The 24,474-nt window shown below is 37.0% G+C and overlaps 1 protein-coding gene across 1 annotated transcript; it reads right to left on the bottom strand.

The window, feature by feature from the left end:
- Window positions 1–16,310: 16,310 nt before the first annotated feature.
- LOC123598215 (olfactory receptor 2W3) lies at window positions 16,311–17,255 on the bottom strand. Its single transcript, XM_045478286.1, has one exon. It carries the CDS (start codon window positions 17,253–17,255, stop codon window positions 16,311–16,313), a length of 945 nt encoding a protein of 314 aa, XP_045334242.1.
- Window positions 17,256–24,474: the final 7,219 nt, after the last annotated feature.

Below are 24,474 nucleotides of genomic sequence, written 5' to 3'. Positions count from 1 at the left end.
TGGATCTGGCTACATGTTTCCCTGCCCAGATTAGGAAAGTTTTCAGCTATTATTCCTTCAAATAGATTTATCTGTTCCCTTTTCTTTCTTTCCCTTTCTTTCTTTCTTTCTTTCTTTCTTTCTTTCTTTCTTTCTTCCTTCATATTCATTCTTTTCCTATCTCCTACATCCTTTACATCAGTAATTAAACAGCTCTAGTGTCAGTTACTCTGCATTCACTTATTCTGTTAATACTTCATTTATTTAAAAATATTTCACCAGGAAGGGGAAGGGTGCACCAGGATGGCTCAGTTGGTTAAGTGTCCAACTCTTGATTTTGGCTCAGGCCATAATCTCACTGATTCATGAGATGGAATCCTGCATTGGGCTCTGTGCTGACAGTATGGAGCCTGTGATTCTCTCTCTTCCTCTCTCTGCCCCTCTCCCCTGCTCACATACTTCCTCTCTCTGTCTGTCTCTGTCTCTGTCTCTCTTTCTTAAATAAATAAATAAATAAATAAATAAATAAATAAATAAAATACTTTATTAGAACTTAATGCCTGCTAGCCCCTGGAGATTTCTTGGAGTTTACACATTGGAAAGATTTAATTTTCTTTCTCATTAGTAAGAACTTTGTTTTTATTGATAATTACATCCAGTAGTTTTTCTCTTTTACAATTAATTTATTTTTGTTTATTATTTGAATTAAAATGTGTATTAAGTCATATCTATCACTACTTCTCTTGCTATGACATGCTACTGGCCACATTATCTCTCCACTTTTAGTCACACTCTCAGACTACTTTCAACCTTAACATCATCTACTAACACTTTTTTTTCATTTTATTTTTTAACGTTTATTTATTTTTGAGACAGAGAGACAGAGCATGAACAGGGGAGGGGCAGAGAGAGAGGGAGACACAGAATCTGAAATAGGCTCCAGGCTCTGAGCTGTCAGCACAGAGCCCGACGCAGGGCTCGAACTCACGGACCCTGAGATCATGACCTGAGCTGAAGTCAGAGGCTTAACCGACTGAGCCACCCAGGCGCCCCTACTAACACTTTTTAAAGAAAAAACAAATCAATTAGCACAGAGCTCATTTCTTCCACTTCTAACTCTAGACTCAATTATAACTTTATTTTCTTCTCTTACAAAAGAAGAGTCTTATTGCCTTTTAAGTCTACAGCACATAGAAATCTGGCTTCTTCTCTTTAAACTTTCTTAACACTGCTTTGATTGAAGGTTACGATGTCTTTGTGATTGTCACAAATGATTCACTGGGAATTTTGCAGCTTCCTTTTACTGAGTCCCTGGCATACTGGACATGTCGATGCTGCTTCCTTTTGGAAATTTTCTTCTGTCACATAAGCTTGTTCTGTACTTCCTTTTTTTATTTTTTTTTTACTTTTTTTTATTTTTTATTTTTTTATTTTTTGAGAGGGAGAGAGAGAGCTCACACACAAGAACAAGCAGGGGAGAGGCAAAAGGAGAGAGAGAATCTCAAACAGGTTCCATGTTCAGTGTGGAACCCGATACAAGGTTTGATCTCAAAACGCGAGATTATGACCTGAGCTGATGCTTGACTGAGCCATTAAGGCACCCCATCTGTACCTCCTTTTCAGTCACCTCTTTTTTTTTGCCCCTCATTAAGTCTTCTGCCTCAGCTGAGTATATCAGGATTCACTCTTCCTATAATTATTCCTTTGGCTTTATTTCCTAGATGGTTTTAACCAATATTGTAAAAAACAGTTCAAAAATAAATAGCTGGCATAGACTCTACATAGAAGTTCAGATGGTTTTATACAAATGAAAGTTTCCAAAAGGCACTCTGACTCAATATGTTAAAAAAAACTACTCAGTGGGGTGCCCATATGGCTCAGTCAGTTAAGCATCTGTCTTCAACTCAGGTCATGATCTCACAGTTCATAGGTTCAAGCCCTGTGTTGGGCTCTGTGCTGACAGCTCAGAGCCTGAAGCCTGCTTTGTATTCTGTGTCCCCCTCTCTCTCTGCCCCAATCCTGCTTGGCTCTGTCTCTCAAAAATAAAAAAAATATTAAAAAATTTTTAAAAAATTACTCAAGGTTTGCAACCTTAGGGTACCCAACTGGCTTAGCCACTAGTGCATGTGGCTCTTGATCTTGGCGTCATGAGTCAAGCCTACATTGGGCACAGAGCTCACTTAAAAAAAAATTGCACCCCTTCAAAGTTTGTAACCTGCACAGAGAGATACCTGGCCCCAAATGTATCACCTATGATTTTTTCATCTAATAGTTTTATATCTTTCTTTTTATATTGTATATCTATACATTTGTGTGTGTTTTCAATCTTACCCAATAGCAAGGAATTTAGCAGTCATATTTGCTTCTATAACTGTTGCAGAATCCCAAGTTTGTCTGCCCATCACTCAAAGGTCAATACTCAAGAGATAAAGGTTGATTGAAAAAGAATATGAGCCATATTCAGGGGGCCATCTACCTGGGGAGAGGTGGACTTTTGTCCCAAAACCAAATTGGTGGTTTGTGTCTAACCAAGAGGACTTTAAAGGAATGGGGGTAGTTAATCAATGAGAGTGTACAGTGATTTGTAAAAATTCCTAATTGTGTGTAGATTTGGTAGTGGCTGTTCACAGCTTTCAGTGCTTGCTTGAGTGTTGTGCAAGACGTCTAATTCATGTTCTGGAATTCCTGGAACATGGGGGCTTTCTATTCTCCTTCTAGAAAGGAAAGTAAGATTTATAGACACAAGGAAGGTTAGTAAATTAATCATATAAACTTAAGAACACCTATTAAAGATCACCATGCTAATTAAGAAAGTCAAGGGGGCTTCATAACCCTAGTCTCTGAAAGAGTAGGTCCTCAACAGATTGCTTAACTGAGGAGTGCATCAGTGGAAGGAAGATGCAGTTGTGGTTCCCCTTGGTAATACCTTCAATGGAAATAAAGACTGTTGATTGGTCTCATAGATGAGAATCAATCCAGTGATTATGACACCCCTTTTGGCAGGATGGTGTGGATGGGACAAAACACAACAAAGTACAATTTCCTAGTTCATGTCCCATTTTACTTCTTCAAATGCCTGTGTCTTTTGTGGATATGACATATTTGACACTGATCATAACAAAAGAGCAAAGCTACAAACATCAGTGCCAAAGACAAGGTTATAGCTACAATAATCCAGTTGTAATAACTCAAGAGAGATGTTTTGAAAGGGAATTTTCATCAAGCAGTATTTGAAATAAACAAATAAAAAGGATGGATGAAATTGAGAAGGAAGAGCTTACAGTAATCAAATGTTTGGGATACAGAATAAGAAAGAACTTTACTTTTTCAAACTAGAAAAAAAGCTATGATAAAGGAAGAATTTAAATAAGTACAAATGTAGTGGAAAATTTGATGTCAATATATACTGAGTCAGTTGATCCATAAGTTTTATGGCTATTGAGTACAAAATACGTTTAAAAAAATAAGCCAAAAGATAGGCCATATTTCTTGTTTTGATGGACATTAAAATCCCCCCCAAAATCATATGAAGCGTAATGAATAACTATTTTTTCTCCACTAATGCTACCCAATGAGTGTAGATTATGTATACATTACTTGTAACAAACTTCCTGAGCAACTCCTTTATCTTAAATGCACATGTGCATGTGTACAAACACACACACAAACACACACACACATACACACACACGCACACACACATACACACACACCATGTATATGCAAAGACAGATATACACACAAGTGTGTGTATAAATATTGTCAGGGACCAATAATTCCCATACCCTTTACAGTTCTAGCCTAAGAATCAAATGGACTTGAGGAAGATTAACAGGAGAAAATCAAGCTAATAGTGTTCATAAGGGAATCCACACAGACATAGAAATTTCAAAGGCAGTGAGGTAACATGATGCTCGTGAGCTAAGAAGGATGGGAGTCTGAGAATACAAAGGGGAGGAAAAACATTAGTAGGAAGGTGAAAGGAGATGTTTAGAAAGCAAACGTCCTATTATGTAGATAAATACTTTAGTTAAAGAGGAATCTCTATTAATAGCTCTCTTTCTGGTATAGACAGTTAGTTGAAGGGGGAGAAAAAGAGCTTTTTCAGAATCTAGTGGGTTTTGGTTGCTTTTAACTCAAATAATGTTCATGCCAGATGGCCCATCTTGGGTAGCCCACCCATTGCCCCTGCAATATTATGTGTATATATTTTACCTGTGTGTGTGTATGTGTGTGTGTATGTGTGCGTAATATGTAAAAAAAAAATAAGTCACAGATCAAATAGATATGTAAATAATGTGTTTTTAGATAGAAAATGTTGTTAATACTTTTATGTAAAATATTCCATATGAGATTAATTGGGATTTAGTAGAACATTAGAGAGGTCTTCCTATGATTGGGGTAGGGGTAGAGTCAGTAAAAACCTTCAGTGGGAATGATACCAAAACGTGTGCAAAGGTAAGAAAGTGAAACAAAAATCAGAGGTAAAAGGACTTTTATCATCAAATTCGACTTCATAATTTTGTAGACTGTCAGCAGTAGAGTGCCTGCTGTGATTATGTTTCCCTTTGAAAATATTCCATAATACAAGATTTGGTCTCTTAGGGACATTAAATTTCTGTACTATAAATTTTCTAAAAGATTATGGGAATTTTCCTTATGTGGTGGATGCGTAATTTCTGCCAGATCAGATATTATTGGCAATATCATCGCCAAAGGAGAAAAATTAATTTTGGGAGTTTAGAAAAATATCAGCTATTGTAGTTATTTTTGATACTTCCTTAACTAATAAATGAATTTAGATAGAGGACCTGGTTCAGAAATTAGCAGAGATAATTTTATCTGAATGACCTACCTACATGGCACGGAAAACATCTAGTTACTAAGCTTCTTTTTTTTTTAATGTTTATTTATTGTTGAGTCACAGAGACAGAGACAGAAAGAGACAGAGAGAGACAGAGCATGAGCGAGGGAGAGACAGAAAGAATTCAAAGCACGCTCCACATTGTCAGTGCCAAGACTGATGCAGGGCTTAAACCAACTAACAGTGAGATCATGACCTAAGACAAAGTTGGATGCTCAACCAACTGAGCCTCCCAGGTGCCCCAAACATCTGCTCTTCTTTCTGTCCTGTGAATCAATTTTCCTCCCTAGGAGCCATCCCATTCCTTAGTTCAGGAGGGCATATCAGCCTCAATTGCCTGATTTGTCCTTAGGTCTCACATTTTTAGGGGACTTCTACACACATGTCACTAATGTTTTGTTTTTTTTTTTTCTCTTATTAATCTGTCTTATGTTACCTGATTATTAGAGCAAATAAAAACCTAGAAAAGTAGAAGGAAAAGCCTAAGGGGAAGTTATCAGGAAAGAGTGGACTACCTCATCTACCTATGGGGTGATGGGAAGGATCCATGTGGCAGATTACCTTACTGGTACCAACAGAAAATTCCAGACTGACCAGTTAAGTCTGTATTCCTTGGGAAGGTGGGAACTGGGATTGAGCCTTGTTTCACTCTTGTGGACTTAGTATAAGTGACTCTATTTTGGGTCTGCTGTTTTGTTTTAACAATCTCCCCACTGTTGATCAAACTCTGTTTATCTGACAGTGTGATCAGAATTTAAGGCCTTAGCACTATCCTCAGCTACTGCTTACTGCTTTGGTTGATTTTCTGTAGTATCCATAGGCCATGACATTTTTGTTTAATCTCTGTGATATTAATGGGTCATGGTTTCAGGTAAACATTTTTTTTTTTTTTTTTTTTTTTTTTTAGTACTCATTTTCTTCATTCCTGTTCTGGCAGTCCAGTCTTAGGGAGATAATTTGTTGGTGGCTAACAGCTTCAAACATGTGTCTAAGGTTTTTGAGAGGATAAAACACACCATGGAGATTACTATGGTGATTATAAGTAGGATGGTTTCCAATATTTGGAGCACACTTTGGAGCCATGGTCTCTAAGATCCAAGTCAATAAAAATCAAATAATTCAGATAAAACCTACTGGAGTTACCTCTTTAAGCCAAGTGGCTTGCTCAGTGATTTTACTTAGTTGAATTTCAACTTCCCCAGAACTTTTAATCCAATTACAGCAGGTGGTATTTTTCACAGCACAGACACCTTGTTCAACTAAAAGATTATCAAGGGCTATCCTATTATCAAAAATACCTTTGGACAGAGAATCTAAGATTCTTTCTTGGGCAGATATTGTTTTAGCAAAAAAATTCCACAATACTTTAAAGAATTAAGGAGAGGTTCCTGATTATAGCCTCATTTACATTTACTCCTAAACCGGGAAATATGACCCTGTTAAAGGAAGTGAATCTGAATCATGAATGCCTCCTTAAGTTCTCATTGGAATCTGTCACTCAGGACACAAGTAGTTTTATTCTGGATACCCTTGACTTGTGTCCCTTTCTTGGAACAGAGTCTAGACATAAGATTCCCCAAGTTTGGGATTCTTAACCAGAGGCAAGGAAAGGGCCCAGGGGGTCTCTAGCACCATAAACAGATCAGAGGGTTGTTTTGTTTTGTTGACAAATCCAACAGTCTGAAAATTTATTCCCATTAACAATGGCCTGGAAGATTATGGCATTATCTTTCCAGGCCAATGCCAGAGTAAAGGAAAGAAGAGAGAAATAGGATTTTATGTTTATTTAAAGCATGAAGTTTTGATACACTGTCTCAGGAGGAAGCAGCCTGCCTTGATGCCAACTACATCTCTTCCTAGTCTATTTGATTTGGAGGTCTGCAGTAGTGAAATAGGCCTAATGTCACACAATGTCTTCTACAGCTGTGAGACGTATATCTTGGGTTCTAGGCCCTGAAGTTTGGCTGTCATCCAAGTAGTGAAGAGGACTTTGTAGAGTCCCTTTCAAGGAGATACAATGGCAGTCTTTGTTCTTAGTGATTTCAAATCAGAACAGTTAGATAAAACTGGAAAGGTTAGTTTGGAGGAATATAGCCAGATATTTGATGAAACTAGGAGAATTCAGGATACATCCCAGTGTACAGGTATGTAACAAAACCTCAGAAACAAGTAACAAGATTAGAATCTAATATTTTCAAAGGTACAAATATATTTTTCTTTCTACCATCCCCCCCATTTTTAAAAGATAGTCATAGTAAAAAAATATTTTTTTAATCAAACTTGGCCTGATTAATGACATAGATGCAGCAGGAATAGTGATTTTACTCTTTTTGAAGCTACTTTTAAGACTGTTTTGCTGGAAATTTGTAAGTAAGCTACCAAGAAAATTTTCTGAGGTGCTTTATTGGTTTCATAGAATCAACCTTAACTTCTGAAACCTGTCCAGTTGTATGAACATCTCTCTCAAATGTGACAAACTAATCAAATCCTTGACAATATAGCTGATAATTCCAAATGTGTCCTACTACAAGGAAAAGAGGTTCTCATTGAACTTATAAAAATAGCTTATGGTACTGCCAGGAAGAGACTACTAAAAAGAGTTTTCTGACATCTATTTGGGGCAGTTAGGGGAAAAAGTAAATGTGTCACCTTTGTCTACAAATGTATACTTTACCGTGTTGTTGTAAGTCATAGATAGCTGAAGCTAATAGGTTCCTTAATACTGGAAAAGCAAAGCATTAAAGAACCAACAATGTTTCAAACAAGAAGTCATAAAAATTATGTTTCCCTCAGTTCATTCAGTCCCATGCTATTAATTCTTATTCTACTTTAATCAAATATTGCTATAAGTTTTGGTAATTCTTACTCAGTTCAGTTTTATGATCTTAAAGTTATGAGAGCCTGTACTTGTCAAAAGTCTTTTCCTTGAATCTTCTTGAATATGGAGCACTTTCACAGGAACACTTTTGCAAAGTATCAGAGTAAAACAACAACTGTCAATTTAAAAAGACTTTTTACATGTCCATTGTTAAAGATCTAGTGAGAGTTCTTTATAATGAAATTGACAAGGAAATTTTATTATATCTGCAACATGCCACGTTTTAATATAACAACTGGACTTCTTACTGATAACATTATACAAGGACATATCAAACTTCAGGAATTTCATACTATTTATAAAACTCATAACATAGTTATACAAGTACTACATAAAAACAGCTTATTACTTCTTTTTTTTAGTCTTTTTTTAAAAAAAAATTTAATGTTTTTATTTATTTTTGAGACAGAGAAAGACAGAGCATGAGTAGGGGAGGGGCAGAGAGAGAGGGAGACACAGAATCTGAAGCAGGCTCCAGGCGCCGAGCTGTCAGCACAGAGCCCAACGCGGGGCTGGAACTCACAGACTGTGAGATCATGACCTGAGTTGAAGTCGGATGCTCAACCAACTGAGCCACCCAGATGCCCTGTAAAAACAGCTTATTATTACTTCTTATTTGACAATACTTCCCGCATAATTTAACTTATCAAATAAGCCTAATTAATTTAACATGTCCTTTTTTTCCAGTTTTTTTTTAAGTTTATTTATTTATTTATTTATTTATTTATTTTTTTTGAGAGACAGAGAGAGAGAGAGAGAGAGAGAGAGACTCCCAAGCAGGATCTGCATTGTCATCATGGAGACTGACATGGGGCTTGAACTCACAAACTGTGAGATCATGACCTGAGCTGAAATCAAGAGTCGGAAGCTTGACCAACTGCAACTGAATCATCCCAGCGCCCCTAATATGTATGTGTGTTGTGTGTGTGTATATATGTATATATATACATATATATGTGTGTATATACATATATATACATATATATGTATATATGTGTGTGTGTGCATATATATATATATATATATATACATATATATATATATATATATATATATATATATTTCTAGTAAAGAAAGAAAGCTTTTGGAAATTTTCCAGGGACCCTCTGGAAGTTCTAAAAATTGTTTGAGATCAAAGAGACTTCATTCAGAATTCGATTGGAGGAAGTTTGTCAAAATATCAAAAGGTTTTAAAACACTTGGTCAAACAGAATCATAGTTCATTGTTAAAGAATACTTAGCTTTATAACAGAGAATACTTAATTTTCTAAAGTAATTAGAGACCTGATTAAAAAAATGCAGGGAATTATTTTGACTAAACATAAAATATGTACTTTCTGGATAGATAAGTTAAAAAGTAAAGGAAAAAAAAAAAAAACCTTTATTTAAATTCCTCATTAAAAGCAGAGCAAAATTTCTAAAAAAAAAAAAACTTTGCCCTTTATACCAACTTACTTTCAATACTAAAAATTATTCAATTAAATTTACTTAAATTTATTCCATTCTTAGCCAGCTCTATTTTTTTTATTAGTTCTAGTGTTTCAATTACATATATTATAATTTTCCCCCTTAGAATTCTTTAAACTCTAGTCAAAACTAAAGAGTAAGCTGGGGCGCCTGGATGGCGCAGTCGGTTAAGCATCCGACTTCAGCCAGGTCACGATCTCGCGGTCCCTGAGTTTGAGCCCCGCGTCAGGCTCTGGGCTGAGGGCTCAGAGCCTGGAGCCTGTTTCCGATTCTGTGTCTCCCTCTCTCTCTGCCCCTCCCCCGTTCATGCTCTGTCTCTCTCTGTCCCAAAGATAGATAAACGTTGAAAAAAAAAATTTTTTTTTTTAAAAAAACTAAAGAGTAAGCAATTATGAATTGTCTTTTATATTAGCATTCTGTAGATTGGCAACTTTATAAATACTTCTCATAATTTCTAGAAACATGGGCTTTTTAATGAAAATTTTTCAGCATGGCATAAAATATATTTACTAATAGACTCCAAATATTTATTTCCTCTGCAATAAGAAGTAAAAACTAGGTAATCCTATGTTCAATAATTAATGTTGCATTGTTTTACATTTTTTGGAAATGATTTAGCTATGTAATGATTATCCAATATTCAGTTTAACTTGGTAAAACTTCAAGGATTCAGTTTACAAAAAAAAAAAAAAAAAAAAAAAAAAAATTTGAGGAAAACCTTTTAAAAATCACCTAAAACTTTTATCTTGTTCTCAACAATTATTTTTGCATTACTTATGAAATTTCATCATAATATGTTGTTTTTCTTGATGACAATTTTTGGGCAGAGGTAACATAAACTTATTTGGCAAATAAACTCAAATAGACAAAAAGTACATGTCTGCATTATATTCAATGTTGATAACTCTAGACATTCCATTTTAATTAAACCCACAAGCCTAAATTAACTTTCATATTGAATATTTTCCCATATCATGTCTTTATTACATAATAGTTTTTATTATATTTCTGAGAATTTTAGGGGTATTTAGTTCATATAACCACTTCTTTATTTTTAAGTGAATTAGATACAGCTGTTTTACAAATCAATTTTTGCAATATCATCTAGATGTAGAAAATACCACACATCTACAACACACACCCACACACACATAAATATATATATATATACACACACACATATATGAACATATAGGCAGATGCAGACAGCTCATAGTTTCTGTGGCTAAAGGTTTTTATTACTAATGTTTTTGGAGAGAACACATAAGATTTGTATATGTTCGGGCTGCCTGAATGGCTCAGTAAGTTAAGCATCTGACTTCAGCTCAAGTCATATCATTGTTCATGGGTTTGAGCACCACATTGGGTTCTTGTTGGGTAGGTAAAGGGAGTGTGTACACTCTCTCTCTCAAAAATAAATAAACATTAAAAACAAATAATTTCTCACAGGAATATGTGAGTCCACGCTAGTCTTTATTTCCAACTTGTCCAAACATGTTCCATCAATCTAATACCTTAGTGTAGTACTTCTCCATATTTAAAAAAAAAAAAAAAAGTTTTGTAAATGTTCTGATAAGTAAATTTATGGAAGTTATGGAACATATTTTAGTTTTTAAAAACTTCTTTAACCTTTTGTTATTGTTTTTTGTTTCTTTCGTCTTAGTAATTGGGGCTGGTCTAGATAAGAACTCCTGAAGGAATCATGTAGAAGGAATACAAGTTTCTCAAATAGAGCTTTGGTCTCCCAAGGTCAATATTTACAAGGCTTGTGAGATAAGGAAGGTTTTAGGAGTGGTAAAAAGGAATAGGTAAAGTTTGAACTGCCTCTAGAGCTGCATTTCTAGTTTTGCAAAGATTTCTAAGAGTATGTTGCTGTCAATTTCTGAGTACTGAGTTGCAAACTAAAAGGCCTCATAAATGACATCCACACATTCAACTACACTACCTTCAGTTGCTTAAACGAGGTCTAAAACAATGATTACTATCAGGCTCTGAATATGAGCTTCCAATTTGGCCAACCTTTGTTTAGAGAGCAACTTATAAATTTCTTTTAAATATCTTGCTGATTTTGAGCCAGAACAAATACAGGCAATCTGGGAGGGCTGACTTACAAGAATATTTAGATATTTTTGTCAGTTTGTCAAGAATCTGATCTATAGCTTCTGAGTGGGGTTTTAGTGGAGAATTATAACTTCAATATTTACCAGAATTTGGAAAGGTTTTTATTAATTTTAAATTTAGTTTCCCAGGGCACCGGGGTGCCTCAGGTTGGTTGAGTACCAGACGTCAGCTCAGGTCATGATTTCACAGTTCATGAGTTCCAGCCCCACACTGGGCTCTGTGCTTACAGCTCAGAGGTTAGAGCTTAGGATTCTGTGTCTCCCTGTCTCTCTGCCCTTCCCCCACTTGCACTCTGTCTCTCTCTCTCAAAAATGAACTTTATTATTATTATTATTATTATTATTATTTTAATTTAGTTTCCCTCAGCTGTTTAGGGAATGATGTAGCCGTTTATCAGAAAATCCCGCAGAGTCTCATCATCTCTGGAATGAGCCCCCAGGGGCCTCCCTCCAAAGGTAGATATGGGGCTATCTGTAAGGCCATTAACAGGACAGACTTCTGTTTATAGACTGGTAGTCTCTTCAGATTGGAAAGACAACTCAATAGAGGGTTATTAAAATGAGTGTTAAAATACAGGAGCAGTAGGAATTACATCAGTTTTACAATATTTTGTATTAGGTACCTCTTGCACTTTTACTTTTTTTTTTTTATTATTAGCCTTTTGTAATAAATCTTTGTAATGAAGCTATTTTGGAATTTTGAAGAATTCTGGAGGCACCCTTACTTTCTTTTTTTTTTTTTTTTTCAACGTTTATTTTTTTTGGGACAGAGAGAGACAGAGCATGAACGGGGGAGGGGCAGAGAGAGAGGGAGACACAGAATCAGAAACAGGCTCCAGGCTCTGAGCCATCAGCCCAGAGCCTGGCGCGGGGCTCGAACTCACGGACCACGAGATCGTGACCTGGCTGAAGTCGGACGCTTAACCGACTGCGCCACCCAGGCGCCCCTGGGCACCCTTACTTTCAATTGCACTTAACTAATCTTATCTAATTGGAATTTTCCTCATAATGGCCCTTATAATTTCCCTGAGGGCCAGCAGCAGTTTGATAGGACCCTTAGCTGTAAATGGAGTTTAACCCACATTTCTGTCCAGTCATACCTGGTTACCAACGGAATGCAAACCACATTTCTGTCCAGCTCTATTTGGAGGCCCACAGCCCAATGCTTACCAAGCCAGTCGCATAGGCGACTTCCTGGTAAGGCTGTAAGTCCGTATAACTCAGCCATTGAGGAATCAGGGGAGGGACTTGCATACTAGGAGATAAGTTGCCTCCCATAACTGCCCCCAGCTTGCCTGTCCATCAGACATCTGCTCTTACAAGAAAGTTGATTAAAGCCTTGCTTCTCTGTGCTCTGAGTCTCCTCATTCCTACTTTGATTGGGTCAGTGGGCTTACTTATCACAGTAACCAAGTGATGTTACTGTCTCCTGACCAAGAGAAGTCCCTGTGTGCACAGCCAACAATTCTCAGAATTTGGGACTGGGGAATGGATTGAACAGGCAGAACTTAACAAATAACGACTGCTGACTGAGTCCAAACAAATGAGGAACTGCAGCCAGCAGTTCTCAATGTGGGATAGGGACAGAAGAGAGGGTTTCCGATCAAATGGAGAATTGTGGACTAACCTTTCTGCAGTTCCTAATGTGGAAATAATGATTTCAAACAAATGGGGAACTGACTGGAAAGCCATTTAAGGAGGTTGATGCAAAAAGAGCAGAATACTGAGAAGAACGTAATTACCTACAGCCCTCAGAAATGGTGAGGAAAACAACTCAAAAGGTTCACAGGCACCATGCCTGTGTTTCCCATTGTCCCCAAATGGAAACACTGTGAGAACTTTCCTTTGGATCCCACCATCACTGACCCAAATCTGTTAAATAACAAAAATTCACTGGAGTTTCACGTCTCTCAGAGATCAAAACTTTCACCAGCCAACCAGAAATTGCCTGGTCAGCATTCCTTAGGTGATCTGCCTGAGAAGCCTCTGCCATCTCTTGAAGGAAAGCAATCTTGCAATAATCAGTTCACTTTTGCCTAGAATGATTTCCCTGTTCCTGTTCTCTTCTGCCTATAAAAGCCTCTTATTTTGCACAGCTCTTTGGAGCACCTTTCTATCTATTAGATTGAATGCTGTCCAATTTACGAGTCACTGAATAAAGCCAATAAGATCCTTAAAATGTATTCAACTGGGTTTTGCTCTTAATAGAGGAAACAACAAAAATTACTCACCACAGTGCACAGGACTACTTTTATTTCTTAGAGTTATGCAAACCTTCTTTATTCCCTCTGGTACATTTTTCCAGAGATAGAAACATGGCAACTTCAGAGCCCATGTGGCTGCTCCTCAGGTTCACTCAGGGCATCCAGCAAGGTATTGTTTTTACAGGGGGTGGGGTGGCTCAGTTGGTTAAATGTCCAACTCTTGACTTCTCAGGTCATCATTTCACAGTTCATGAGTTCAGGCCACATACCAGACTCTGTGCTGACAGTGGGGCGCCTGCCTGGAATTATCTCTCTCCCTCTCTCTCTGCCCCTTCTCTGCTTGCTCTCTCTCTCTCTCTCTCAAAATATAAATAAATAAATAAATAAATAAACAAATAAATAAATAAATATTAAAAAAAAAAACTTAAGAAAAGAATATGGGAGGGATGCCTCGGTGGCTCAGTCAGTTAAGTGTCGGACTTCGGCTCAGGTCATGATTTTGTGATTCTTGAGTTCAAGCCCCATGTCAGGCTCTGTGCTGACAGCTCAGAGCCTGGAGGCTGCTTCAGATTCTGTATCTCCATCTGTCTCTCTGCCCCTCCTCTGCTCATGTGCACACTCTCTCTCTCTTTCTCTCTCTCAGGTAAACATTTAAAAAATTTTAAAGAAAAAAAAAAGAATATGGGTTTGCAGAAGTCCTGGGGCCACTTCTCAATTCTCTATTAAATTACCCCCTTAGACTGTGTATCAAGGAGGCATTGGGAGGAAACCCTAACTCTCCTACAGATAACTCCCATCAAGCTATTGATACCACTACTTCTTTAAAACAGCAGTTTTGAATATTCAGATAGGGATCCCCTTGAAACATGGTATGCCTTCTTCCAAGAGGCCCTGGATTTTCCACAATTAAATGATCCTCACTAGGGCTGGTGCCATTTGAAATGAGATGAGGTGAGAGAATAAAGGATGTTAGAAAGTGAGGGTGGGAATGACAGGTCATTGTGAAATAGGGAAGAATATGAAACTTAGTTACTGAGAATGGAAGTAAGGATATCCCTCAGCCAGGCTCTTTTCCTCATTTCCTCCTCATCTTATCTCCCCTTAGTCTATGAATCCCATCTCAGCTTATTCTAGAATGTGTCTGCTCTCCAAATGCTTGCAAAAAGAGCTGAGGGTGATCTTTATGCTATGTCCTTAAAGTGTGGTCTGAGGGTCAGCTGTGAATAAGGGTATCCGCTGGGAGGTTTGCAGAAATATAGAATCCCAAGCCTGTCCTAGGACCACCTAAATCAGAATCTGCATGTTAGTAAGATTGCAGAGAATTCATTTGCACATTAAGTGGAAGAAGCCCATGATGGGGTTCAGTACACACTACCTCAAAATATGGCACTTTGGTGTACTGAATGTTTTGAGATAAAGGAATTTGTGAAATGGCTTTGGAGGAAGGACTTTCTGATCTTCTCCCTGAAGCAGGTCAGAAGATCCTCATGTGGGAGGCCTCCCTGTTCCTGGAGGAAAGGAACATCTTTATTTCCAAGAGGGAGGGACCCTGAAATGAATATGAGGACACAGGCATTGTTAAGGTTCCCCCTGTTTATTAAATTTTGTTCATATCTCCACTTATCCTATCGTATTTCTCCATCACTGTCTACTCTTTATCAAATCTAGCATGACAATCATACTTTGGAGTTTTCACCTCCTTATGAAAGCTCCCATGTCATATAAAACTTACATCAAACAAATTTGTCTGCTTTTCTCTAATTAATATATCTTTGTCAGTTTAATTTTCAGACCAAGACAGGGACATGAAAAACGTCCAGGAAACTTTTTGTCCCCTACACTCTGTATTACATAAGTCATGCTCCTTAGACCTACAGGGTTTTTGACAATTTAAATGCTTAAGGATTTTTGCTCTCTAAACATTCTTGTAGCAGTAGAAGCAGCAGGAATTGGTGGTCAGACAAAACTTGGAGTAAATCTCTGGTTCATTTCTACTTGAGCAAATGATTTAACCTGAAGTCTCAAGTACCACATAGGTAAAAATAAAGATAATGATAATCATGCTGATCTCTGACAAATGTGGAGATGATTAGATGAATTAAGAGCACCTGACTCATAGTAGGAACTTAATAAATATCAGGTTTTTCTCACCAATGAAATAAAAACATACTTGAGAAATAATAGTACATTAAGATGTGAATGACCCACATGTCATTTGTACAAGTTAACTTCTTGGTTTATCTAAAATTTAAACCCGACTTGGGGGACAAAGGGTAGAAAAAATATGATTTGATGAAAGGCTTCAGATGAGAATTTGAAAAAAAAATACTCAATGTGTTAAATTCCCATATTGCATGGCTGTCATGTGAAAGAAGTGATCAATCTGTGATCATTCTGACAAAAAAACAAAAAAAAAAAAAACCAAAAAAAAAACCAGAAAGTTGACCAATTAAAAACAAACAACAAAAAAGAAAAAAAAATCTGATTATGAAAAGTAGTTTTCTATTTGGCACTCTTGTATAAGTTGTGAAAACTCATCTTTATAACTATTCATCACACATTGTTCTTCAGACCTGTTTGATAGATCATTTGGTGGTTTTGGAATGCTATGTGTTGTGCAGTTCACTCATTAAAACATAGTATTGGAACTGAAACAGTTATAGAAGTCTAAGAAAAGTTATATAAATTGGGAAGAATAGATTAAGATTATTGTCTGGTCTGTTCCAACAGTTCCAGATGCCATCATTGGCCCCTGATGGAGTGACAGCCAGATTGAGATGTTGGTCTTTCATTCTCACTTAATCCTTTCCTACCCTTCTGTTATCCAGCAGCATTCTCCTCAGTGCCCCCTTCACCTCTTTGTTTCGGAGGGTGTAAATCAGGGGGTTCAGGAGTGGTGTGACAATGTTGTAGAAGAGGGTGAGGAATTTGCTCTGGTCCTGGGAAGAGCTGTTTCCAGGTTGCATGTACATGTAGATGATGTTTCCATAGAAAAGGGAGACCACTGTGAGATGGGAGCCACAGGTGTTAAACGCCTTTTGTCTCCCTGACACTGGCTGAATCTGTAACACAGCCCTTACAATGTAGCCGTAGGACACCAGGATAAACACTAGAGGTGACAGCACAATGCCCACTGCCAGGACAAAGACAGTGCCTTCAATGGCAGCTGTATTGACACAGGCCATCCGAATCAGGGCAGGCATCTCACACAGGAAGTGGTCCACACTGTGGCGCCCACAGCGGGGTAACTGCAGGGTGACTGGGGACATGACCAAGGAGTTAGCCACACCACAGCCCCAGGCCACCAACACTAAGCCCATGCAGAGACGTGGATTCATGATCACCAGGTAGTGCAGGGGTTTGCAGACTGCAACAAACCGGTCATATGCCATGACAGCCAGGAGCAAGCACTCCACACCACCCAGACCCAGAAACAGGAAGAGCTGGATGGCACAGCCTGTGTAACTGATGGTCTTGTCATGGCCATTCAGGTTATAGAGCAGCTGAGGAATGGAGCTGGTGGTGAAACTGAGGTCCAGGAAAGATAGGTGGGTGAGGAAGAAGTACATAGGAGTGTGGAGGTGGGGGTCCAGCCGGGACACCAGGATGATGGTGGTGTTGCCCACAAGGGTCAGGAGGTATGCAATCAAGATGACCACAAAGAGGATCCTCTCCAGATGGGGATGGTCAGAAAACCCCAAAAGGATGAAATTTCCCTGAGTGCTGTCATTGGTCCCATCCATCTCTACTGCACCTGAGAGGAATATTGATACTAATAATACTTATATCCATTATAAGGGAACACTTACAATGAGCCAAACATTCTTCTGTGCTTCTTTACATTTATTTACTCATTTAACCTCCAACTACAATGATTTGCAGTTGGCACTCTTTTTATTCCTGACTTACAGAAAAGGAAACTGACACAGATATGTGTTAAGCAAATTATCATTTTCTAGAAAGGAGCAGAGCTGGTTTGGAACCCAGGGAATGGAACTGAGAACCTTCTTCCTTTACTGCTGGAATTGATTCTAATTCCAGTGACAGGAAAATGTTCCTAAGTTCCTGCTCAAATCTCAAAGGTCCCAGATGGAGCCTCACAATAACCAATTAATAGTATTTAGAATATCTCCACTATATGCAGAATACATCATCCACTCTTTATCCAAAAGGCAAATCTCAGGGCACCTGGGTGGCTCAGCTGGAGAAGTGTCCAACTTCAGCTCAGGTCATGATCTCACGGTTTGTGGGCCCGAGCCCCACATTGGGCTCTGTGCTGACAGCTAAGATCCTGGATCCTGCTTCCCATTCTGTGTATCTCCCTCTCTCTCTCTGCCTCTCTCCCGCTCGTACTCTGTCTCTCTCTCTCAAAAATAAATAGACATTGAAAAAAAATTCAAAAGGTAAATCTCATTTATTTCAGTACTATTATTGAGGAAATTTTACAGCACCTGAGTAGATAAATAATGTATAAGACAATAGAATATTAGTAAAGCAACATCCACATAAAATTATTCCCTCTCTACCCCTCTCCCTCTCTTTCTCTTGCTCTCTCTCATTTGGGTATGGTATTCAAGAAATAGAGTATTTTTTCTTCCAAAGTATTATACAGTGTTTGAAGGGAAAAATCACAATATTATGCAACAAATAATAAAACTTTGATGTGATAATCACATATGTGTGTAGAAACATCTACCAAATTGCAATTCCAAGAATGAATCACATTCAAAGCAAAGCATTTTTGAGAACATAAACCACAACTCTTGCAGATCAATATAGAAGAATAGATTTAAAATATCTTGGGCTATAACTCCAATCTCCCATGTTACAATCCTTTAGCCAAGAAGAGACAATTATGAAACCTTAGAATGTTTATTTACTGTTTTATAGTTTTCTCATCTAAAATTGTAATAATTAAACTATCTTATTTATTTTACAGGTAAGTTTTGGGATTTTTTTAATATGAAAGAAATATAATAAATATGAAAGTTTATATGTATGTCACATAAAGGTTATGTGTTATACAAATAGGGAATGGGAAAATAAGCCCATGAGAAAAGTCAAGGAAATTCTGAAGAAAAAAAAAAGTCTAGTGAGAGGAAACTATCCTTAATATACATCCAGACATACTACGGAAATGCAATAATTAAAACATGATCAATGACAAGGAATTTGGAGTGGGTAGACCATATATCCTTCATTCATTCTTTTCATAAAAACTTACCATAAAAACTTATTTAAACTTATTTAAAAAGATAAAACTACTATATAGGAAAGAATTGTAGTTGTTCTCTTTTTTTCCTGATTATCTTAGATCTCACTAAACAAGTTGCAACTATCAAAAGATATGAAGCAAAATACAAACAAAGTTGATTACATATTTTAAAAAAATCCATAAGGAATCCTACCACAGAAAATACTAATACAAAGCATAAGGAATAATGATAATACTAGAGCAATTCAATATGACAGCTGAAAGGCTACCTTGTTTAGCAAATTTTTTTCAAGAAATTGGAGAAAAAACATGTAATGAAAAATAGGCAGCGACTTGAAGAAGTTCACAGGAAAACAAATGATTTACAAAACATGATTTAAAAATATTAAAATCATTCTCACTAATGACTAAGAGTATAACATATAAAGTTATTTACTTTTTAGATTGGTAAGTATTTAAAGGTGTGATACATACACAGCTGGGAAAGTGTGGGGAAATAAACTCATTAACTTTTGATAGGAATAAATTGGAATATTAACTTTGGAACAACCTTTATAAAGATCATTAATTAAAAGTACACATATATCTTGAGGTTGTATATGTAATTTTAACAAAAGAAACACCTATTATAAAATTTAAAATTACATGTTATTTTTCTGACTTATTAATTGTGAATCTAGCAATCTATTTTGCATTTATTAACCCACATTATGTAAATAAAAATCAAGAAACTTTAGTATAACATTGATTGAAATGGATAATAGAAAAATATGTTTAAAGTTATTGAAATGATTAAAAATGATAATTTTATGAACTAGAAACAACTACTAAATGAAAATAAGTATAGGTACATAACTTCACCTGCAATTTTTTTTTCCAAAACCTAGATTAATTTCAAACAAGTGAAAAGTGAAATATAATGTATAATCAGATTATATGTACCTTGATGCCATTTTTTGGTCACAAACTCTATGTAGTATATATTTTTCTATGTATAAAGTGTACATTAAAATAGAAACAATATCTGGAAGTATGCACTGAATTGTTGAAAAGACCTACTTCTCAACAGTATGATGCATTTTAAACAAGGCTTTCATTTGTACATGATTCCTTCTTTATTAAATAATCATCAATAATCATGAATTATGAAATTAGATAGGACACATGCCCATGCATGTATTTAGTATAATGTAATATTTAGGAAATTCCCCTATGATTATTTTTCTGAATTTGTTAATATGTCTTTTTAACTTTGTCATTCCTCCTTTAGAGAGATCATTGTCCCATCTGACTTAAGAAAATCTGATTTTATTAACAAACTAAAAAAGGCATGATGTAGGAAGAAAGGCAGGAACAAATTTTCAATCATTGTAATGGTGTCAGTGTTTTATAACAAACAGCTGCACAACTTCATGGTCCTAAAATTATGTTTTCTGTGAAATAAGAGAACAGTAGAAAGAGGAGCAGAAAATGAGCCATATGCTTATGAAAGGGCATGGGTTTGTCTTTCAAAATAACTTGAGTTCTAATCTCCTGAATCGTTTTCACAACTTTGTTTTTAAGTTTATGTATTTATTTTGAGAGAGAGACAGAGACAGGGAGCTCAGGGGAGGGGCAGAGAGAGAGAGAGGCAGAGAGAGAGGGCAGGCAGAGAGTGAGAATCCCAAGGAGGCTTCTTACTGTCTCCTGAAGCCCAGCAAGGTGCTGGATCTCACCAACCACTAGATCATGACTTGAGTCAAAATCAGGAGTTTGTCGCTAACCTACTGAGCCCCCCACTGCACCTGTGTTCACATCTTCTATGGGAAGGCAAGAATGACTTCACAAAAAGACTTGCAACAATGGAAACTCAGAATAAATGTTATTGTCACACCATTCCAGCTCTTAACCAGGATGCTGCCTCTTTTTGGTTTTTAATTTTTTTAAGTTTATTTATTTTGAGAAAGAGAGACGGAGGGAGTGAGGAAGGGGCAGGGGGTGGGGCAGAATATCGGAAGTGGGCTTTGTGCAGATACCACAGAGTCCAATGTAGGTCTTGAACTCACAAACCATGAGATCATCACCTGAGCTGAAGTCCGACACTTAACAGACTGAGCCGCCCAGGCACCACTCTTTCCTTGTCTTTAGAATGAGACAGAAGTCACTTGTCCTGCCCCTGGGGCTCTGACAAGGAGGGTCCACGAGGCCAGCTGCTAGCACACACTTCTCTCCATGGAAGAAACAGGTCTCTCATGGGGAATATGGAATATGGTCATTTTCTGAATGGTTCTGGGGATGGGACAAATATTTTCTTCCTTTAATTTCAAACTTTGAAAGGAATAGAATCAGTTTTCTTTTCTCTGTGTAGAGATCATTCTCAGCATATTGGTTCTGCATGAACAACCTCCCCACCTTCCCCACCTCCCAATGCAGTTTTCTCTTCATAACAGCCTTCTATAACCACTGTGAATATCTTCATATTTAACCTAATTGTGCACCTGTTCCTGCACATAGCAAATTTCACTGTATGTTACGTGAATTTGTCATTATTCTCCTGGTGAGGAGAGAGATTGGGCAACATCTATCATTTTATCATTTATACATGGACACAGCTCAAAAGAATAAACAATGAATTGCTTAACATGGCCTTTCAGGTTTGCCTTACCCTGGAGAAGCATTTCCTCTTCATTGAACAAAACCAGAGAAACTGAAAGGCTGTATCAAACTCTGAACTGGAGAGACCTGACCTCTCCCCACACACTAAAGATTTGGTCTTTCAGACATAATTTTGTGTGGAATTGGAAATAAAAGAGCAGCTCACCTGCACAAAGGGAACTATTACCTTGTAAAACAACCGCTTAACTTGTGTATTTGGCAGCGTGTGTGTACCAAAGAATAAAATACATTCCTCCCAGTAGGTGCTGGTCAAACACTGGAAATACCATTGTATCCAAATGCACCATTCTATGGCAAAAATGCCCACACTGAAACCATAAGTCAAAGAAATTGTACTTTTTTCAGTTCCTGGAAAGCAGATGGTCATATAATCAAAGATTTTAGTTTATTTACAAAGTATTTTTAAAGATTAAAGAGTTTTAAAATTTTTTAACATTTATTCATTTTTGAGAAACAGAGACAGAGCATGAATGGGGGAGGGGCAGGGAGAGGAAGACACAGCATCTGAGGAAGCAGTCTCCAGGCTCTGAGCTGTCAGCACAGAGCCCAATGTGGGGCTGGAACTCAAGAAAGGTGAAACCATGACCTGAGCCAAGGTCGGAATCTTAACTGACTGAGCCATCCAGGCATCCATATAAAGAGTTTTAAGCTCACAAAAAGTGGCTGCAATGGCAGATGATAGGGACTAGGATTGATGTTTTGATGCAGGAATGGTTCAGGCTTATATCTTCCCAAGCAAGGGATGACGTTTCCCCATCTCCCTCCTGGAAGCTGAGAACACCCTTTTCAATGTCTTTTTTTTTCTCCCCCAAAATGAAACTCCCATCTCAGATCTCATTTTCTCATGTCTGCCTGAGAAATCTATCTTCCTTGACACCAATTCTAACATTAAAAAAAAGGGGGGGAATTTGTATATTGTGTTTCTTCATATTTGTCTCTTTAGCACTTTTACTTGTTTATCTTTTAAAATGATTTTGTATTGGTAGATTATTGCTCTATTATAGCTAAATAACATGAGTTGTGATGTATGTGCTTATGTGTAGCTTTTCTTTTGGTCTGTCTGTCATAATCCATAAACTTTCCAAGAGCAAGGAGGATACTCCTCATTTTATATTTTTGTGTTCCTTTGATTCATATCATACAGCTTTTTTTAAACAAACCAAAAGATAACTGTAGATTTATGAGTTGAGTCCCTAAATCCAGAAATCTACTCACCATCTTTATTTGTGTGCACCAGGTTCCACTAAAAGTCAGAAGTCAGAATGTACAGATCTAGGTGGAGGACCTCCATGGGATTTTACAATGCCCTCTCCATGACTACTGAGTTCACATGGGTGTTCTAGCCAGGTGTAATTCCAAATGTGGAGGAAATGAAAGCACCTCTCCTTGGCTTGGCTCATTCCTCTTTAAATGCAATTGACCACAATATTTATGCTGAGGGCAATGATAGTATGATGTAGCTCTCCTGAGGAAAGACTGGGGAGGTATTATAATGGTGGTCTTGATTCATCAACAGCCTTAAGCTCTGGGAAAACTTCTGAGCCCACAGGGGTCATTAGTACATACACTGAGGTGTGCTGTAGATATCTATCACATTGTGTTCAATCTCCCATAAGGTCCAGACAAAAGATGAGTACCATGATAATTTGTCCCTTGTATAAAAAAAAGATTTATTACTTCATGTAAGTAAAACTAAAGCCTCAATTCATTGTTGTTTTATAAACATAAATCCTGATGGGCCAGTTGCTCCCCTGTTACCAAGAATTTTTATGTGCCTGAAAAACAATTGAGGACTATTCAGTTCCATACTACATGGAATAAGATCATGTTTTTTTTTTTTTTTTTCCTTTTTTCCTCCTTAGCAAAAGAATTTTGACCTTTTTTTTTTTTTACTAAAAATTGTATATATGATGACAAAGAACTCTTTGTCTTAGTGAAAAATGTCATAAATGCATTAACTAATATACATTTTATTATTAATTTAAGGAGCTAATAGGGTGAACTATTTTGTTTAATTCATTTATTTACTTATTTATTTTTAGATCTGAAAGGAAGATGTCAGCATATATTAACTTATACCTTATAGTTTCAGAAAAAAAAAAACCTAGAGGTAATTTGAGCAGTTATTATGAAATTCTAACTTTATTAGATTGTGGATACATGACCATGTTTTTAATGCCCTTATTGAGGCAAATATGACATCATGAGGTTGGATTTTTTTTAATAATACTAAAGTAAATAGATAAATAGAAATTGAATCCATGCAATCAGCCAAGAAATATCAGAGAAAAATCAGACGAGTTTGAATCAACTAGTTAGAGAATTTATCAAAAGGATTATTTGGGTACTTTTGAGTACATATGGTTACAGAGTCAGGGAACAAAGAGGATATTTCATATAAATGAATCAATATAACTTGTAGGTTTCTAGAATATGTATGGGATACATATTCAGACCACCTCCATTGTTCCCTCTTCCCTGTTGAACAATTCCACAGAGGGACCCAGTAGCGCACAGAAAATATGCATGGAGGGGTCCATGCTTGAAGAGCAGACAGGTTTAATAAATCCCAGCGTTCCCAATTTCTGTGCCCTTTGGGACACTAGGAGTTGAAATTACAACTCTAAATTTGCTAAGTTCTTTCTAACTCCTAATGCAGCATTTCACTTCCTATGTCCAACCAGCCCCATATATCTCTCTCCTCCCTTTTTTCTTCATTCAGGACCTTCTTAACATGTTAGAATTATTAGCTTATTTGGTTAACTCACTTGACAAACCAGTCACCTGATTGAGGGGGTGGAGTAGGAAATTATCAAATTAGTTATTTGAATAGATTATGCAGTCTTGTTAAACTGTAAACCTAACTCTGAGAGCTATAGCTTCAGAAAAACTAGAATCTAAGGTTTGCAGTTGACTTTTGAATCATTCTTTATGATTTTAGTCATTCCTTAAAGTGACCTGGGCCAGACAAAAAGTCCAATGTATAATAACAGAGACATGCATGATGGTAAGAAGTGATGGGGAAGAGAGGAGACCCAAGACACCCTTTAGCTGTTGGAGTTGGCTCTTCTGTGAACCTCAGATCAAGAGGG

This window comes from Leopardus geoffroyi, chromosome A1 (assembly GCF_018350155.1).
Source record: "Leopardus geoffroyi isolate Oge1 chromosome A1, O.geoffroyi_Oge1_pat1.0, whole genome shotgun sequence".
Classification (NCBI taxonomy): domain Eukaryota; kingdom Metazoa; phylum Chordata; class Mammalia; order Carnivora; family Felidae; genus Leopardus; species Leopardus geoffroyi.
Note: the sequence above shows the minus strand (reverse complement) of the source record. Positions and strands in the feature narration are given on the sequence as shown.

Bases quoted from the DNA above. Each gene is read 5' to 3' on its own strand.
- LOC123598215 (XM_045478286.1), bottom strand. From the start codon at position 17,255: ATGGATGGGACCAATGACAGCACTCAGGGAAATTTCATCCTTTTGGGG.